Source organism: Perca fluviatilis, chromosome 13 (assembly GCF_010015445.1).
Source record: "Perca fluviatilis chromosome 13, GENO_Pfluv_1.0, whole genome shotgun sequence".
Classification (NCBI taxonomy): domain Eukaryota; kingdom Metazoa; phylum Chordata; class Actinopteri; order Perciformes; family Percidae; genus Perca; species Perca fluviatilis.
The window spans coordinates 32,363,421-32,380,355 of NC_053124.1; the positions used below are offsets into that span (position 1 = coordinate 32,363,421).

The 16,935-nt window shown below is 43.0% G+C and overlaps 1 protein-coding gene across 1 annotated transcript in view; it reads left to right on the forward strand.

Moving 5' to 3' along the window:
* Nucleotides 1-16,935, forward strand: part of LOC120571106 (tenascin-like) — a 50,460-nt gene that overhangs the window by 15,138 nt on the left and 18,387 nt on the right. The window contains 4 exon segments of the mRNA XM_039819789.1: nucleotides 266-381; nucleotides 9,467-9,620; nucleotides 11,041-11,310; nucleotides 11,968-15,201. Coding sequence (XP_039675723.1) covers nucleotides 266-381; nucleotides 9,467-9,620; nucleotides 11,041-11,310; nucleotides 11,968-15,201 — 3,774 coding nt within the window.

The following is a 16,935-nucleotide window of genomic DNA, read 5'->3' on the forward strand; positions in this document are numbered from 1 at the left end:
AAGAAGTACTCAGATCTTCTGTCTCTGTCTCTCTCCCTGTCTCTCTGTCTCTGTCTGCCTGTCTCTCTCTCTGTCTCTATCTGTCTCTCTCTCTCTGTCTCTCTCTCTCTCTGTCTCTGTCTCTGTATCTCTCTCTCTCTCTCTCTCTGTCTCTCTTTCGCTCTGTCTCTGTCTTTCTGTATCTCTCTTTGTCTCTCTATCTCTGTCTCTGTCTCTCTCTCTTTCTCTCTCTGTCTGTCTCTCTCCCTCTCTCTCTCTCTCTCAGCCATGTCGGGGGTTTCCCAGCTGAGCACCAGGGACGTCACAGAGTCGTCCGTCACGCTGCTCTGGACTCCGCCTGGCGTCCAGTACGACACCTACCACATCACCTTCAGCAGCCAGGTACCGACATGTCCGTCCTGCACCAATGCTGTCCGTGGTTCTGATCCGCTCTAGATGAAAGTGAAGGCAGGGTAGGAAACTCTAAAAGTAAGGAGAGATGCATGAAAGTAAAAAACATACATTTGGAAAAGTCGTGCCACACATTAACACCCAGAATCGGGACTTTTTGCTTCATGTGAAGAAGTCTAAATCCCGCTCCGGGTTCACAGTCAACAGAGATTAACACAAACACACACTTATTGAAATAATTCAGACTGCAGAACTGTGTCCGTCGTCAAAACATTAACAGACCAACACAAACCTAACAACACAAACACGGAACATTAACAGAGCAACACAAACCTAACAACACAAACAAGGAACAGTGCCTACGGGACAGGAGATTAGTTTTCACATTTCATTCATTTGTTCACAGTTAGGTCTTCCATGTGTGTCGTGTGTGTGTGTGTGTGTGTGTGTGTGTGTGTGTGTGTGTGCGTGCGCGTGCGTCTCTGTTTATGTGTGTGTGTGTTCATTAATTTGTTCACAGTCAGGTCTTCTCTGTGTGTCTTCTGTGTGTGTGTGTCCCTGTGTGTGTGTGTGTGTGTGTGTGTGTGTGTGTGTGTGTGTGTGCGTGTGTCTCTGTGTTTGTGTGTGTCGGTGTGTGTGTGCGTGTGTCTTGTGTGTGTGTGCGTGCGTACATGTTGATGGGCTTGAGGTGGATCACAGGGGAAGAAGAAAATAAAAAACAAAGGATCAAAATTAATAAATATTCACAATAACAATACTAAAAAAACAAATTTAAAAAAGAACACAAACACACACTTGTAGAAATAATTCAGACAGCAGATGTGTCCTGGCACTCGCTCACAAAAGACTCGCCATCCTCAGGGAGGCATAAAGCATCACATTAAACAACCTCCACTTGTCAGAGAACATTACAATCAAAAGCATCTGACCTTTCACCTGCAGATCTCACCACCAGAGCTCTTTAAAGCTCTTGCACGAGAGAAACAGAAGCAATCTGAGAACGGGACCTGAGGATCTGCATAGACTGGGAAAGGAATTATTCAGAGAAACAATCTGATTTGAATTGCCAGGTCAGATGTAATGAATTCCGTGAGGGTTTGGATGATGACTGTGTTTAAAGTGGCTGCTTTCCGTGCAGATCGTGTATCTTTTCCATGACGACGAGGATCACCACAAAAAAAACCCGCTGAGAAGACGACAAACTATGAATTCAAACAACAGACTAAAGCGGCTTCATGATTTATTAATACGGCTCCAGCCGTACGCTGGAGGTTGGTTTAAGAGCAAAGTGAAGCTCACGGTCTCTTAAACGATTCGGAAATAGTAATTTTGTAACATTTAGAGTGTATAATTTTCCTTTTTTAGGATAATTTTTTTACTGTATCTACTGTATCTCTCATCCACCGAAATCTGAGTCAGAAAAGCAAAAGTTTCATCTGTACGTTCGGAGGAATGTCGGGGGATTTTGGACCCGGTAGGAAATAAGAAGGTGTGATGAATTATTCAGCGAGAATTGAAGTCATTTCTTTTCTGCAAATCCAATTGAAATTTTTTTTTCTCCCAGTTACATTATTAAATAGATAAATATTAAACTGCCGGAGATCTTTTGAACAGACTGAAAAAGTCCCTGTGGTCTGTACATGAAGAATCATACAGATGTTTGACTCCCTGTGGTCTGTACATGAAGAATCATACAGATGTGTGACTCCCTGTGGTCTGTACATGAAGAATCATAGAGATGTGTGACTCCCTGTGGTCTGTACATGAAGAATCATACAGATGTTTGACTCCCTGTGGTCTGTACATGAAGAATCATACAGATGTGTGACTCCATGTGGTCTGTGCATGAAGAATCATACAGATGTGTGACTCCCTGTGGTCTGTACATGAAGAATCATACAGATGTGTGACTCCCTGTGGTCTGTACATGATGAATCATACAGATGTGTGACTCCCTGTGGTCTGTACAGGAAGAATCATACAGATGTGTGACTCCCTGTGGTCTGTACATGAAGAATCATACAGATGTGTGACTCCTGTGGTCTGTACATTAAGAATATACATTTTGATTTATACTGATCGAGAAGATTTGCTCTGTGGTCTGTACATGAAGAATCATACAGATGTGTGACTCCCTGTGGTCTGTACATGAAGAATCATACAGATGTGTGACTCTGTGGTCTGTGCATGAAGAATCATACAGATGTGTGACTCCCTGTGGTCTGTACATGAAGAATCATACAGATGTTTTACTCTGTGGTCTGTACATGAAGAATCATACAGATGTGACTCCATGTGGTCTGTATATGAAGAATCATACAGATGTGTGACTCTGTGGTCTGTGCATGAAGAATCATACAGATGTGTGACTCCATGTGGTCTGTGCATGAAGAATCATACAGATGTGTGATTCCATGTGGTCTGTGCATGAAGAATCATACAGATGTCTGACTCCCTGTGGTCTGTGCTTGAAGAATCATACAGATGTGTGATTCCATGTGGTCTGTGCATGAAGAATCATACAGATGTGTGACTCTCTGTCTGTACATGAAGAATCATACAGATGTTTGCCTCCCTGTGGTCTGTACATGAAGAATCAAACAGATGTTTGACTCCATGTTGTCTGTACATGAAGAATCATACAGATGTGTGACTCTCTGTCTGTACATGAAGAATCATACAGATGTTTGACTCAATGTGGTCTGTACATGAAGAATCATACAGATGTGTGACTCCCTGTGGTCTGTACATGAAGAATCATACAGATGTTCGTAGCGAAGCTGCTCGGCCTGTCTTCCCAGCCGACCATGTTGAACTGAAAGTGCCCGCAGTTACAAAAATTCAGAGGCGCACAACCACGCGCCGTGACAACTTCACGCTGGCAACGACAGCTGCGACGGGAACACCGCTACGACCATAAACCTAGCTTGAACAAACTTATGGGCGTTTTTCGTGGGACAGTCTCTAAAATAGTACGAAACGGAAAAAAATGGCCCATTTCACAATCATTGTACCCGAGTACCTTAGTTACATTCCACCATCATTTATTAACTGTTGTTTGTCCTTTAGCTCCATAAACCACTAACCTCTGATTCACTTGTCTTCAAACATGTGCGATCAATCAGCAGCAGAAGGCATTAAAGAAGTGGAAAATTACTAATTGCGTTGGTATTTGTGCGAGTCCTGTTGAAGAGAGAGAGACAGACAGAGAGAGAGAGAGAGAGAGAGTGGGTCGCCAAACAAAGAAAACACTCTCAACTACACTCTCTAAATCAGTCAAAATCTAAACTGTCACTGAGATGAAAAGAAACCAACTCACACGTGCGTGCACACACACTCACAGACACACATACACAGTCACACACAGGAGGAATCACCTCACCGCACATGTCCTGGCTTCCTCTCAAAACATGTTTTCCCACACACACACACACACCTCGACAAAACAGAGCAGTGATCCATCTCCCCGCGGTGACATCATCGAGGGATTAAGCCTCATAATGACTCTGAGAGGTTTGGACTGGACTAACAACACCAGGAATTATCCACAGCCGCCAACAACTGGAGAGAGAAGACATGATGGATGGACGTGATGGATGGATGGATGGATGGAAGGAAGGATGGATGGATTTATGAAGAGATGAAGTGATGCTTGAAGAGGGAATAAGACAGGAAGTAATGAGAGGATGTAATGAAAACATCAAGACGACTTCATGAGGATGTATTTTCTTTTGCGAACCCACAGAGAGGAGAAACGACGCTGACTGGAGTCCACGTCCAAAGAACGAAAAAGACAAAAAGAAAAGCATGGAACAGATCACCGGTGGTCCCGTCACTAGGCCTCGATTTTAAGATTTAAGCGGTGCACCAGACTCCTTTGACAAAAAACATAAATTTTACTTCTAAGACTCCGGTGGCTTTGAAGAGAGCAGAAATAAGGGCTTCAGTTCCCCCGTCAAGCCTATTCTCATCAACCATCCGCACATAACGTGAAACACATAATGTGTGTAATCTGCTGTGGACCGCGGAGGGTTGTGGTCGGGGTGAATGTTTTTGGGTCATAAATTAAAGCCCTTTCAAGCCTGAGAGCAGAATTCACTTCCCGAGGGAAAACAAAGGACTTTCACCCAGGAAACACGTGTTCGTTCCTCGGGAGTGTTTTAATCCAAACCTCAATCTTTTTCCTAACCCTAACCCGTTTTTAGCCTAACCCTTACTGTCGTTGCTGCAGGACGCTCACTTTTTGTCGCCTAAATTTAACTGTAATGTCCGCCGAAACAACCGGCAGCGTGCTTTCTAACTGACTCAAACCTCATCACCTTTTATCGGGTGAACTCAACTACCAACTACTGCTGATACGACGGAGCTCTGTTGCTGCTACACGAAACTAGCAACTGCCGCTCGCTCGCTCAGCTAGCCTACGTCGCTGCGTCTAGCATGCGCTCGCTCGCAACTTTGTGCTCGCAGCTCTGTAGCCGGCCTCTGTAGCCAGTGCCACATAGGGTTGGGTACCGTTTGGATTTTTACGATTCCGATGCCGAACCGGTACTTTTATAACAATTCCGATTCCTAAACCGATTCTTGAAAAATGACATCAAAGAAAGGCTTTTACGTCCGTTTTGGTGAGCCCAGAGGGGAAAATATGGCATTTTAAAAGTAGCCTACATTTACGGTAGCTAGCTAACGGTAGACTACAGAGAAGGGGGGATATTTTTACGTCCATTTCAGAGCGACAGAGGGAAAATATTTCAGTCGACACATTAAGTGGAACCGAAATGAGGAACCAAAAATTGCGTTGTAATTTGGTCCGATTCCTACTGGTTACGTAGGAACCGGTTCCCCAGTGGAACTGGGTTTCGGTACCCAACGCTAGCGTCACGTGACCAGCTGGCGGTCGCCTAGTCTCGTAGGATATCATACATATCGGTGTGCGTACTGTATCGTAAAAACCCATTCATGAGAATGCGTCGCCCGGTCGTAAAGGGCTGTCCAACAGCAAGGTAAAGCGCTGAAAATATTCTACATATAGCATCCACTGATAAACTGATAGATGTTTTTTAGGTGTTAAAAATGTGTTTAGCTGCTGCCTCCATCCAACAGCAGGACATTGCTTAGCGTGTCGGTACTACTGCCTGCTTTTCCATCTACTGTAGCTAACACAACATACAAGCACACTTCAAAACATCTGAACTATCCCTTTAAGTTAGAGAGAGAGACAAAATCTAAGACAATAGATCAAAAAGAAGAGAACAGATGAAGCTCAGACCGTCAGAACGGATCAGAGGAAAACAGACGAGCAGTCAGCGAATGCAGTGAACGCTGCGAGGCGGAGAGGAAAAGATGCAGATGTGGGATGCTTGTTGCTACGGAAGTGTGTAAACACAGTCAAAAACATGGCGGCTGCCAGAGGGATGACATCACCAGCGGTCCACAGCTGTGCACAACAAAAAAGAGAGAGAGAGAAAAAAAAAAAAAAGAGAGAGGAGAGAAGAGACAAAGAAAGAGACAAGAGATATTTAAAGATGCGTTAGAAGATGTTAAATGGCAAAGAGCAGAATTTGGCTGTGAAGTTTTGTCTCTGAGAAGGGGGGGGGGGGGTTTTCTGAGGCGAGAGAAAGAGAAAGAAAGAGAGAAGAAAGAAAGAAAGAATGAAGGAAAGAGACAGAAAGAATATAAGAAAGAAGGAAAGAGGAGACCATCTGGCTGATAATAGACATATTGTTCTCAGATGACTCTTAAAATCGATCTTGACATTTCCTTTTTGACTTTTTTTTTTAATAACCGAACATTCCCTGTCATTGGACCCTAAGAAAAATGAGGGGAAGGGGGGCTGGGGGGGGGGGTCGCACGATGGCTGTTTTAAACATATGACCGTAACATGCGACCGCGGTGGACATTTTTAAACACAAAGTTAACGTTTTGAAATGGAACTAGTTAAAGTGGACATATTATGCTCATTTTCAGGTTCATAATTGTATTTTGAGGTTATATCAGAATAGGTTTACATGGTTTAATTCTCCAAAAACACCATATTGTTGTTGTACTGCACATTGCTGCAGCTCCTCTTTTCACCCTGTGTCAGGTCTCTGTTTTAGCTACAGAGTGAGACCTCTCAACTTCTGTAACATCTTTGTTGTCAGTCGCACATGCTCAGTAGCTAGGTAAGGACTACATGAGCTAGCTAGCTGTTTATCCAACTTCGGCCTGTACAAGGCAGGATTAGCCGGGAGACTTCTTCTAAACGAGGGCGCACTTCCAACTTTGCGTGGAATACCTGCAGAACAGGTAGCTTGCGCTAGCATGCTAACGGTTAGCCCCCTAGGCCCCTTGTTTCGGATAGTGACGTAGAAAGCCGTGCAGATTTTGACCAGCTCACTCGGAGACTGAAGGCAGGACACATTCAGAAACCGTATCTCACTCAGAACACCATGGATGGATTTTTTCAAAGTTTGTATGCGTGTGGAAGCACCAAAGACACAAAATAACAACCCAAATCCCAGAAATAATATAATAATAATATGGGCACTTCAAGTGTTTCCAATGAAAATCATTTGTTAGGTTTAGTAAAACAACACGTTGCATGCCTAGGCATGGGTTAGGGTCAATAATAATAACTTAATCAAGAAAAAAAAAAAAAAAAAAAAAAAAAAAAAAAAAAAAAAAAAATAAAAAGAAGAAAAAAAAAAAAAAGGAAGGGGGAAAAAAGCGTTTCATCTCAGCCCCCCTAAAAATTATAATAATAAAAAAAAAATCTATTTTTGTGCTTAAAGTTAGAGTTGCAAACTTGTCTGGTAGTGACAGAGGACAAACAATTACAGGTTTACAGGGCTAGTAACAGGTTTAATATCCATTGTCGCTGTACCCAATGCTACGCACCTGTGAGGTTGAGGTCAGAGATTATTGGCTAATGAAATCACTTATTTAGCAGGGGGTGTTAACACTTTTGCATGCACTACATCCGTGTCACATTCTCCTTGGGGGCTGAGCCCCCCTAAAGGTCGGATCTTAAAATCGCCCCTGATAATGTGTAACAGAATATATCAACATATCAACAACCACTGGGAGTAATTACGTCGTCCGGTAAGAACCACGGTCCCCTGAACGCTCCGCAGAGACGCCACAGTGCTTCTCCTTGTTTTAAAGCGTATCGTGAATTTATTGGAGTCTAAGTTTTAATGATGTCACCCTCATTCATATGGAAATGGATGAAAAGCGTTTTTTGACACGAGGACCCTGAACCAGGACGACCTCTGAGGCTCCATCGCCAGGCAACCAGCGTGGCAACCAGCTGTGCTCCATTAGCTTTACAACACGGTCTCCATTCATTAGAGACGCCAGCCAGCCCAGCGCTCCCAGTTCAGTAACTGGTGAGTAAGCTTTTAATTCATGGGAAGTTTCAGGGCTTTCCAACAGATAAATTGAATAATAAGGGACTTTGTGGAAATGATCCTAACTGAAATGATGTGAATAATTTACATTGACTGATGACGACAGAGTCTAACAACACAGCAATAATCAGAGATACAAGACTCATTCATAGAATATTTAGTTTTCTAATTAGACGGCAGAAAAAAACATGTTTTTAATTCTGCGGAAAAGCCCAGAAACAGGCCTGTTTGTAAGTCTTAAAAGAATATTAATAATAATAAACTTTATTTATATAGCACTTTTCTTAACAAGGTTAAAAAGTGCTTAACAGAAACTAATTATGTTCTCACGGCTGTGTGCCTCTGCCAACCAGTCATGTTGCAGTTTACAACACAAATGCAAAAGCAACAACACAAATACAAAAGCTACAACACAAATACAAAAGCCACAACACTAATGCACAAGCTACACCGGGCTCGGTAGATGTTCACTTCCTGTTTTAGGTAAAAAAACTAACTTCTGTTGTGGCTTTTTTGGTGTTGTAGCCTTTGCATTTGTATTACAGTTTGCTTATACACTTTTTGGCAGAATTTGGCTCATTATGTCAAAACTCTACACACAAGCCAATCAGACGTAGCACTTGGAGATTAACAACTCACATATATGCCAAAATGAAACACTGCAATCAAAACTTAACACTCCTTTCTAAAAATGAAATTCTTGCAACAAAACCATACACACAAGCACCATTTGAATGAGTCTTTCATATGACCAGCACCACGCTGATGGGCTTTCTATAAAACACTGCAGTCTTTGTGTTTCTATTTTTATTGTCATTTTCTCAGACTCAGTCTTCTGTAAAACTCAAAAGTAGAATTTGTGCAGTAATCAAACAAGAGTTTTTCCCAAAAAATTCATTATGGATGCCGCCTTCTGTTCAGATCTGGCCACAAGACCTCGTCAACATCACAGGCCACATCCGATTCCTCTCTCTCTCTCTTTGTCCTCCTCTGACTCTGACTCTCATTGTGTCCATGCTTGCAAAGTTCTCAAAATGGCTTACCTGAGGCCTATTTGTAGTGCCAAGGCTCAGACCGATTGGTGTTCTGTTTTCTGTCTAAGTGTTTTCAGGTGTGTAAGTAAGTGCCTACAAATTGCCTAGGAGATTTCGTTTTTGAACAAAGTGTCCAATGTAAGAAAGCGTGTGTAGTGTTTCGCAATAAGTGTGTTACCGAATTTCAAACAAAGTGCAAGGTTGACAATGTGTTTAAGCTATGGTTACACTGTGTTTAAGGTATGCCGCAAGAAGTTTAGGTGTTGAGGCTTTGGTCTAAGCATTCGTTTTCAATGTGTAAGCAATGGGCAAAAAACTGTAAACCAGCTCAGCCACCAAACAAACATGACGCAGAATGTGGCGTAGCTCCGTTTGTTCTGTAAAGGCTTGCTGTTGACTTTTATTTTCCAAACAGGACGCGAGCCCTGGTCTCCTGGGGTGAAAGTCCTGTGTTGGTTTGACCCATTCACCACCAGAATAAAGAATATTTCATGACCGATGTTTCCGCAGTGTTGGTCTCACAAAGCTGCAGAGCCCCTGCACACCTCGGTCTACGTCTTACCAGCTTTAAGTCAGTGGACTTCAAAGAGTGATTCATTCGTTCAGATTTGTACTGACTCTCATCTGTGTTTTTTGTGTGTCTGGCCCGAGCAGAAGGAGAGTGACCAGCAGATAAGTGTGCAGGTGGAGGGCAGCCTGACCACCTTCACGCAGACGGGCCTGGCAGCCGGTCAGGATTACACTGCCAGCATCACTGGAGAGATCGGCGGCAAGAGGGGAGCCGAGACCTCCGCTGAATTCATGACCCGTGAGTTGTCTATATTTATATGTCCTTTATTAAATTAAAACAGTCAAACATATGAATCTGTTTACTTCTAAAAAAGGCAAACATAGCAGACATAAAAATAGTTTTAAAACACCTGGATGACCCAAAGGCAAATATAGCAGACATAAAAATAGTTTTAAAACACCTGGATGACCCAAAGGCAAATAAAGCTGACATAAAAATAGTTTTAAAACACCTGGATGACCCAAATAACAAGGAATAGAATATATTCCTGTGTATGTTTTTATGACCTTTTTAATAACATTTATTATCTTACATATCATTTATGTCTTGAATTTATCTCACAATGTTACCTTAACTTGTTTCCAGTAATAATGTATTTTCAGAGGAGATAGTTTTCAGGAAAATAGAAAGCATTATATAATTTCTAAATGAAGGATATTGATAGACAGTACAAAATGTACGCTACAGCCTCAATACAAGAACATTGGTCACAATATGTGCATTGTAAAAAGCCCCATTCGTCAAATATGGCAGGAACTGAAATCATGAATATATTGCAGTTGACAGTAATGCTTACAGCTACATTTTCTGGTTAGAAAACGGAGCTTCTGACCAACATTTTGGCCGATGTGAGCGTCTCAAATCACCAAACTGGCAGGGAGAGTTTAAACATTACCCTGTCGCTGCCTTTCCCGTGAAAGATGTAATCTGTGGCAGCTGCAGGGTAGCTGCGAACAGGAAGCCCTGCAGGAGTGTAACTGTGAGTTTAGGAACGTAAAGCCAAGTCTGCATGGTAAATTTAAGGTGTATGTACCTACTTTCCTGCGTGGAGTAAGATCTGGCTGCACCACAGATACATTCAGGGATAGGAGCAAATATGTTCTGGGTTGTTTGTATTTTTTTAAACCAATCACAATCGACTTGGGCGGCGCTAAGCTCCTGACGCAGCGACATTGGCTCTGCTAAATACTCTCTGGAAGGAACTTGTTTTGGTGGAACATTTGCACATCGCAAAAGAAAACTCCACATACAATATTAAATTAAGTTAACTGTTGACACAATACAGTACCGTGAGCTATTTAAATTAGCTGATACATGGTTAAACCTCATTAGCTCTTACCAGTGTATCTCTGTGTGTATTTCGTCTACAGCAATCCCACTAATCAGGCCCAAAACCTCCCAGTTAGAGAGTAAATGCCCTAAACATATTCTTTGTAAATCTTTACAATCATTCCTTGAAAGAACCAAGCATTTACAGCATGTAGCTTGCTAGCTCGAAGGTTGTTTCCTGTAGTGAAGGGACACGCAGGATGTCGGGCTTTATCCTAAAAATATACCTTCTTTGATCACGACAACTCCCACAGCTATATGTTAACTGGCAGAATAGAGGCTGTAAAAACTTCAAATTGTATTATTTCTTCTTCATCTTATTCTTTAGTCATCTCTGGTCCCGCCAACCTTCGAGTCGTCAAGACGACCTCGACGTCTGCGGTGGTCCAATGGGAGCAGTCCCAGGGTGAGATTGACAGGTACCGTTTGACCGTCACGCCCAACGACGGAGCAGGGAAGAGTCAAGAAATGACGGTCCCAGCTGGCCAAGACTCCGCCCACATCCAGCAGTTGGTGGCGGGGCGTTTGTACGACATCACGCTGGTGGCCGAGAAGGGCCCGAGTCGGAGCAAACCGGCAACCACTCAGGCTACTCCAGGTGAGTAGGAACAAAGTTTATCTGAACTATTGAGGTCAATGCTTTTTATTAAGCTTGGTACAATGCCTTTTCAAGATAAAAAAAATCTCCAAAACAAGCTACATTCACGGATACTTTGACCTTGCATATGATGTTTCTCTTCCAGATTGTATTCCGGGGAGAACTGACTTGCTTCAGCTGTGTCCAGACACCTCATTATTCAATAGAACACATAATTTAAAACACATTACACTGCGGAGAAATGTCACAGCAAAAGTTAATGAAGCGAGGTGCAGCCTCAAGCCTACAGGAGCAAAAATAATGGGTTTCAGAAGAAAATATACCTTAAACTGCTCCGTTTTCCTGAACTCTGTCATGATAATTCCCTCTCAACAGTGACACAAACATGATGTCGAATTCCTCTGTCCAGGCTTAACATTAATTATATTTCAATTTTCTCCTTGCAGGTTCTACACGGATCCCACTGGCCTGAGTTGTTTGTTCTTGAATAATAACTGACAATCTACTGTTGATCAGGTTTCCTGAAAAGTATCATCTTGAATATTAACACTGCTTTTCGTCCTTTTATTAGACGTGAGCTCTTCTGGATTATTAACAACAGCACCATATGATGAATTTAACATTGAATCCAAATGCTCACTCCCGTCACATCTTTAGGGAAGACGCTACCAAGGGATGGTACCATGGCAGCTTTAACCATGCAGGTCACACTAGCACCTGGACAAAATATTGGCGACGGAGACCAAGAGTTTAAACCATCGCTTGAGGTTCAAGTCTTTGACCAACAGAGGAGGAGAGAGGATGGGAGCGAAGCTTACTCTGTAAAAGTCGGAGATTCCGATGGACCGAACAGAGACTCCACAGCCTCTGTGACTGCAAGAACTAAACCTCTGGTCAGCAGAAAGATGGCGATGAATGGTACCAAGCCCAAAGTTGCTGAAAGGCCCACATTGTATAGGAAACCAAATGGCCCTTTCCGTTTCAACAAAACCAGAGTTGTGCCTGGGTGGAGAAACGTTGGCCAAGGATCTTTGAGAAAGCCCCCAGTGGGGCAGAAGAAGAAAGAACAAATGTTACCCGAAAAACCTAAACCAGGTGTCCCCACCATTGAAGACAGGACAATAGCTTTGCATGTGAGAGATCCGAGTGTAGACGCATCAAGCACCAAGAGGAGGGATGATAAGAATCCAGCTATAATGTCAGGGACTGATTCAGATACAAAAAGACAAAGTATCTCCGAAGAACCAAGTGTTGCCGTTGACTCCAAAAAGCAACCAGATGTTGGCATGGCAGGCCAAGAAAACGACACTGCTCCAGTGTCTCCAGAGCCAACTGGGACCGTTCAAAGCCAAGAGAAGAAATGTATGAATAAAGTTAAAGTGACACACATCAGATTACCCCATCAGGGCAGAGGCAGCGGGTGTAAAGGGGATGGAAGAGTGCTGGTAAGAAAGACAGCGGGTTCAGATCAAGGTTCCTCCGAAACCGATGATTTGAAACCTTCGTCTGCAGAGACGGACCTCGACTACACACCAGATCCTTTACATAAACTACTGAAGGACACTTTTGACAGTTTGAATATCAAGACATTTTCTGTTCACCTGTCCGAACCATCAAACCTTTCTTTTGATGCAGAAACAGTGAGGAAGCAGATTGTAAGTGGATTCAAGCCATCGTCGCCATCCTTTTCCTGGTCATCGTCCTCATCAACCTTACAATCATCATCACATTCATCAGCTACACCGTCATCCTCCTCAGTGCCATTATCCCCATCTTCTTTAGCATCACCTTCACTTGCTCCAACTTCATCAACAGCGCCATCATCATCACTAACATTGTTAATGGCATCACCCTCTTCTTCACCGTCCCCTCCGTCATCATCCCTTTCCAGCTCAGATAAATCAGGTTCAGTTGGAAGCAATGAACCAGATGTGAATAACGGCAAAAGTGTGACTGACATTAAATCACCTAAAGACAGAAATCTAACGTCCTCAGAAAAAGGTGGCGTACCTCTTTTCCAGCGCACACCTGCGAAACATGGATACGTACGTCGCCCACACCCAAACTTTGGATTATTTCAGAACAAAACCCGTCTAAATTTGAGACTTCCTCACCATTCGACTCCTCGTTTGAACCTCATCCCTAGAAGAGAGAAGGAGACCAGTCCTACATCTACAAATGAATTGTCGTCTTTACCGTCTTCATCTGATTTAGAGGATTCTTCCTCAGTTGATGTAAATGCATCCATAAGGGATACGAGTGGAGACAAAGATGGCGCAACTAAACCTTCATCCTCTGGAGTTGAACAAAACCAGGAGAAGATGCCAACAGAAAGAGGACGAGTCCCAGTTCGTCGTCTTCCTCCAAAGTCGGGATACCTGCGTCGTCAAAACTTTGGACCACTACAGAACAAGACCCGTCCAAATTTGAGGCCGCTGCCTCCCCCCTCTCGACCTTTGAATCCTGCATCAGAAACAAGGAGAGAGCATGTATCTTCCACTGAATTGTCAGCCACTTTATCTTCTCCTGTTGCCAAAGAATCCTATTCAGCTGAAGGTACAGGGCCAAAAGAAGGGGAGAATGAAGACAGAGTTGTGACAAGCTTGTCCGCCAAGTTCAATCAGACCCTCAGAGGAAGTGAAGCACTTTCCACCCATCGCCCAACCACCAAAGCTATTGGGTCAAAGGGGAGTTACTTCCATCGGCCGCCGCTGTCTGATGGACGTTCCCAAAACAAAACCCGTACAAACCTAAGACCACCTCAACATCCACATAGAGGTCCCATGCGCAAACCTTTCCCAGCCAGAGAGCCAACTGGAGGCATTACTGTTGGAAGTCAAATTAGCCATTTAGAAAAGGATAGTACCCTTGAAATCCCAGATGACCAATCAAGGGGGCAGGATGCCCCCATGCCTACCCAAGGAGTCCAAATTAGACAATCAGAAGAGCAAGACACTGCAAAGATGGATGGCCAAGACACTGCCGTCAGACCACAGACTAACAAATTAGAAGAGGGGGAAAGTGCTCCAATCCAAACTACCAGATCTGGGGAAGAAGAAACCAGTACCCTAGATTCAAACTCTGACTCTGACACCCATAAAGATAGAGTCAATACTGGCAAAAATACCGGAGCTACAAGTCGAGGTCGACCAACTCCCAAACAAACTTCGTCTGAATCAAGACATGGAGCCCCAAGACCAGTCCCACTTCCAAAGAGACAACCACCTACACCAACAAGAAGTATGACCGCACAGAATCCCACCCAGATAAGACACTACAACGGTGGGAGCAAAAGGAGAGAGGACAAAACAAATAATAATGCAAAAAGGTTGTTTGAGAGTAAAACTGAGAGTATTGTTTCTGAACCTCAGACGGGATCAGATGTTCCTTCTTCCGTAGTCACAAGGGAACCTCTGGACTATGTGGGAGTAACAAACCGGACATCAGATGGATTTACGCTCGTATGGGACTCACCCGAAGACAAGTACAAAAACTTTGTTGTGACAAGCAAAGACACTGGGAAAGATGAAGGGCCAAAACAGGACAGCAAGAAAGATCAAGAAGAAGAAAAAGAAGATTCAAGGAAAGAGGGTGGCAATAAAGAGGAGGAAGTTACGCATCAACCAACCAAAGAAACACATTCAGAAAATGGAAGCAGTGAAGATGAAAATAAAGTACCAGAAAGTGTCACTACACAAGTTCCGAGGATCCAAAGTGGCACAAAAGCCAAAGCTGTAACAGGAAGTGACAACACTTTCAAAAAAGTTATTCCTGGTTCAGCTCGCTCTTTCCAGTTTGAGAATCTGCCTCCTCAGACCGAGTACACCGTGACTTTGCTTGGAAAGGGTCCTGGCCTTCTGTCCAGACTGCACAAGCTTGTCATCAGTACAGGTACCAGCCATTGTGACAGTAAAACAGTATTAATTACTACTGCACAATGAATGCGACAACATTCATGTCAATGTTGAAGTCAGAAAACTTGCTTCTTTCAACTCGCACCATCAGCTTCGAATGAAAAACTGCTCAAGCACACATCTTATGTCTTTACTGCGCCACACGTCTTTAAAATTCATTTGTTAACTAATTTTCACTTGTGTTACGTATGACTGTAAATGTTTGCGCACCAACTAAATGCTTCCTCCATGTTCATTTCAAGAGGTGCTCTTGAAAACTGTAAGCTCTCGATTTACAGTTTTGCCCCATGTATTTCTTATTTCATCCCTGGTCAGTAATGATGTAACATGTTTTTTGTTTTTCAGTGGATCCTAATGTCCAAATTGTCTATTGTGTTTTTTGTTAATCCTGTGTTTGTGCACTCTTTCTTCAGCTTCCATGAATATATATTAGAAATATTCATGAATTAGCATTATAATAATTATCATGACTCTCTCAACCATAACACACACACTGTTATTTGATGTCAAACCTCAGATGTGCATTCACAGTTTGTCACATTGTTGGCTAGCTAACTTGTGCACTAGCTAGCTTGTTGTGGCTTGTAGTTGCAGGTTAACATTAGCAAATGTTGCTTTAATCATGTTGGCTAACTTTGTTAGCTTGCAAACAAAATGTTGGCAGCAAACGCACAAACAGCTACAAGCCACATAATATTCCGGTTTTTGCTCTTATTCGGAAAAAGAAATATTAACTAAGCTGGTTACGTGGCTAATGAAAGTGAATATTCCTTCTAATATTCCCATTTACATATTCAGGCCAGCAAAACAGGATTTTTTCAAAGTTTTCCAGCGGTGGTGGACTTATTGGACTTTCATTCCTTCAACCACCTTTTTGAAAACGTCAGCGTTGCGATGTTTGTGCATATCCAAAAACCTGTTGATACACAAGTGCCATGTGTTTCAAGTCTTTCATAATGTTTAAAAGTAGTGATGTCCCGATCAGATCGGAGCTGATATGGGCATTTTTTTAACTGATCAGGAGTCGGCACTCATCCCGATCACCTTACTCCGATCCTTTAAATCAGTAAATTCTACACCATTCTAAGCAGAAGTCGATTTGTATGTGAGAAAGTGGTAGCTGCCAGTTAAATGTGTTAAGCTGAAGACATCTTTTAGTTACTTTGTTTACTTAGTTATTTTTGTAATCCAAAAAATAGTGTGCAGCTCTTTTAAATAGGCAAATACAAGTAGGTGGTGTGTTTCTCCTTCCAACCAGAGATGTGGGCTCTTCTTTTGTGCATGCATCTCTACCACAGCCCTGCAAACTGTTGGCTGGTTGGTTTGTGTACAACAATCATAGCAACGCACAGAGCTGACCGTAAGGTGTTATTATGGAACCCACGCAACTTCTAGGCAAGACCCGCCATTCACACACTACTCTTGGCCAGACGTCCATGCTCACGCAAGGTAACGTAACCCGATTTGTTCACGTCCTATCCCCTGACCAATCGGCTATCCTAACCTTAACCAGTCAAGGTCAATGCCAAACCCCAACCAATCGAGCTGCTTCGTAGGGCGGAACATGCCTAGAAGTTACGTGGGATCCATAATAATGCTACCGTAAGCCGTAAACAGGCCGTAAAATGTCACAAACTGCAGTAAAAACCCTGATTGAGACGTAGATTCTGAATGCGCTGTACACATGTCCAAAGAATGCTTCTAAAAACAG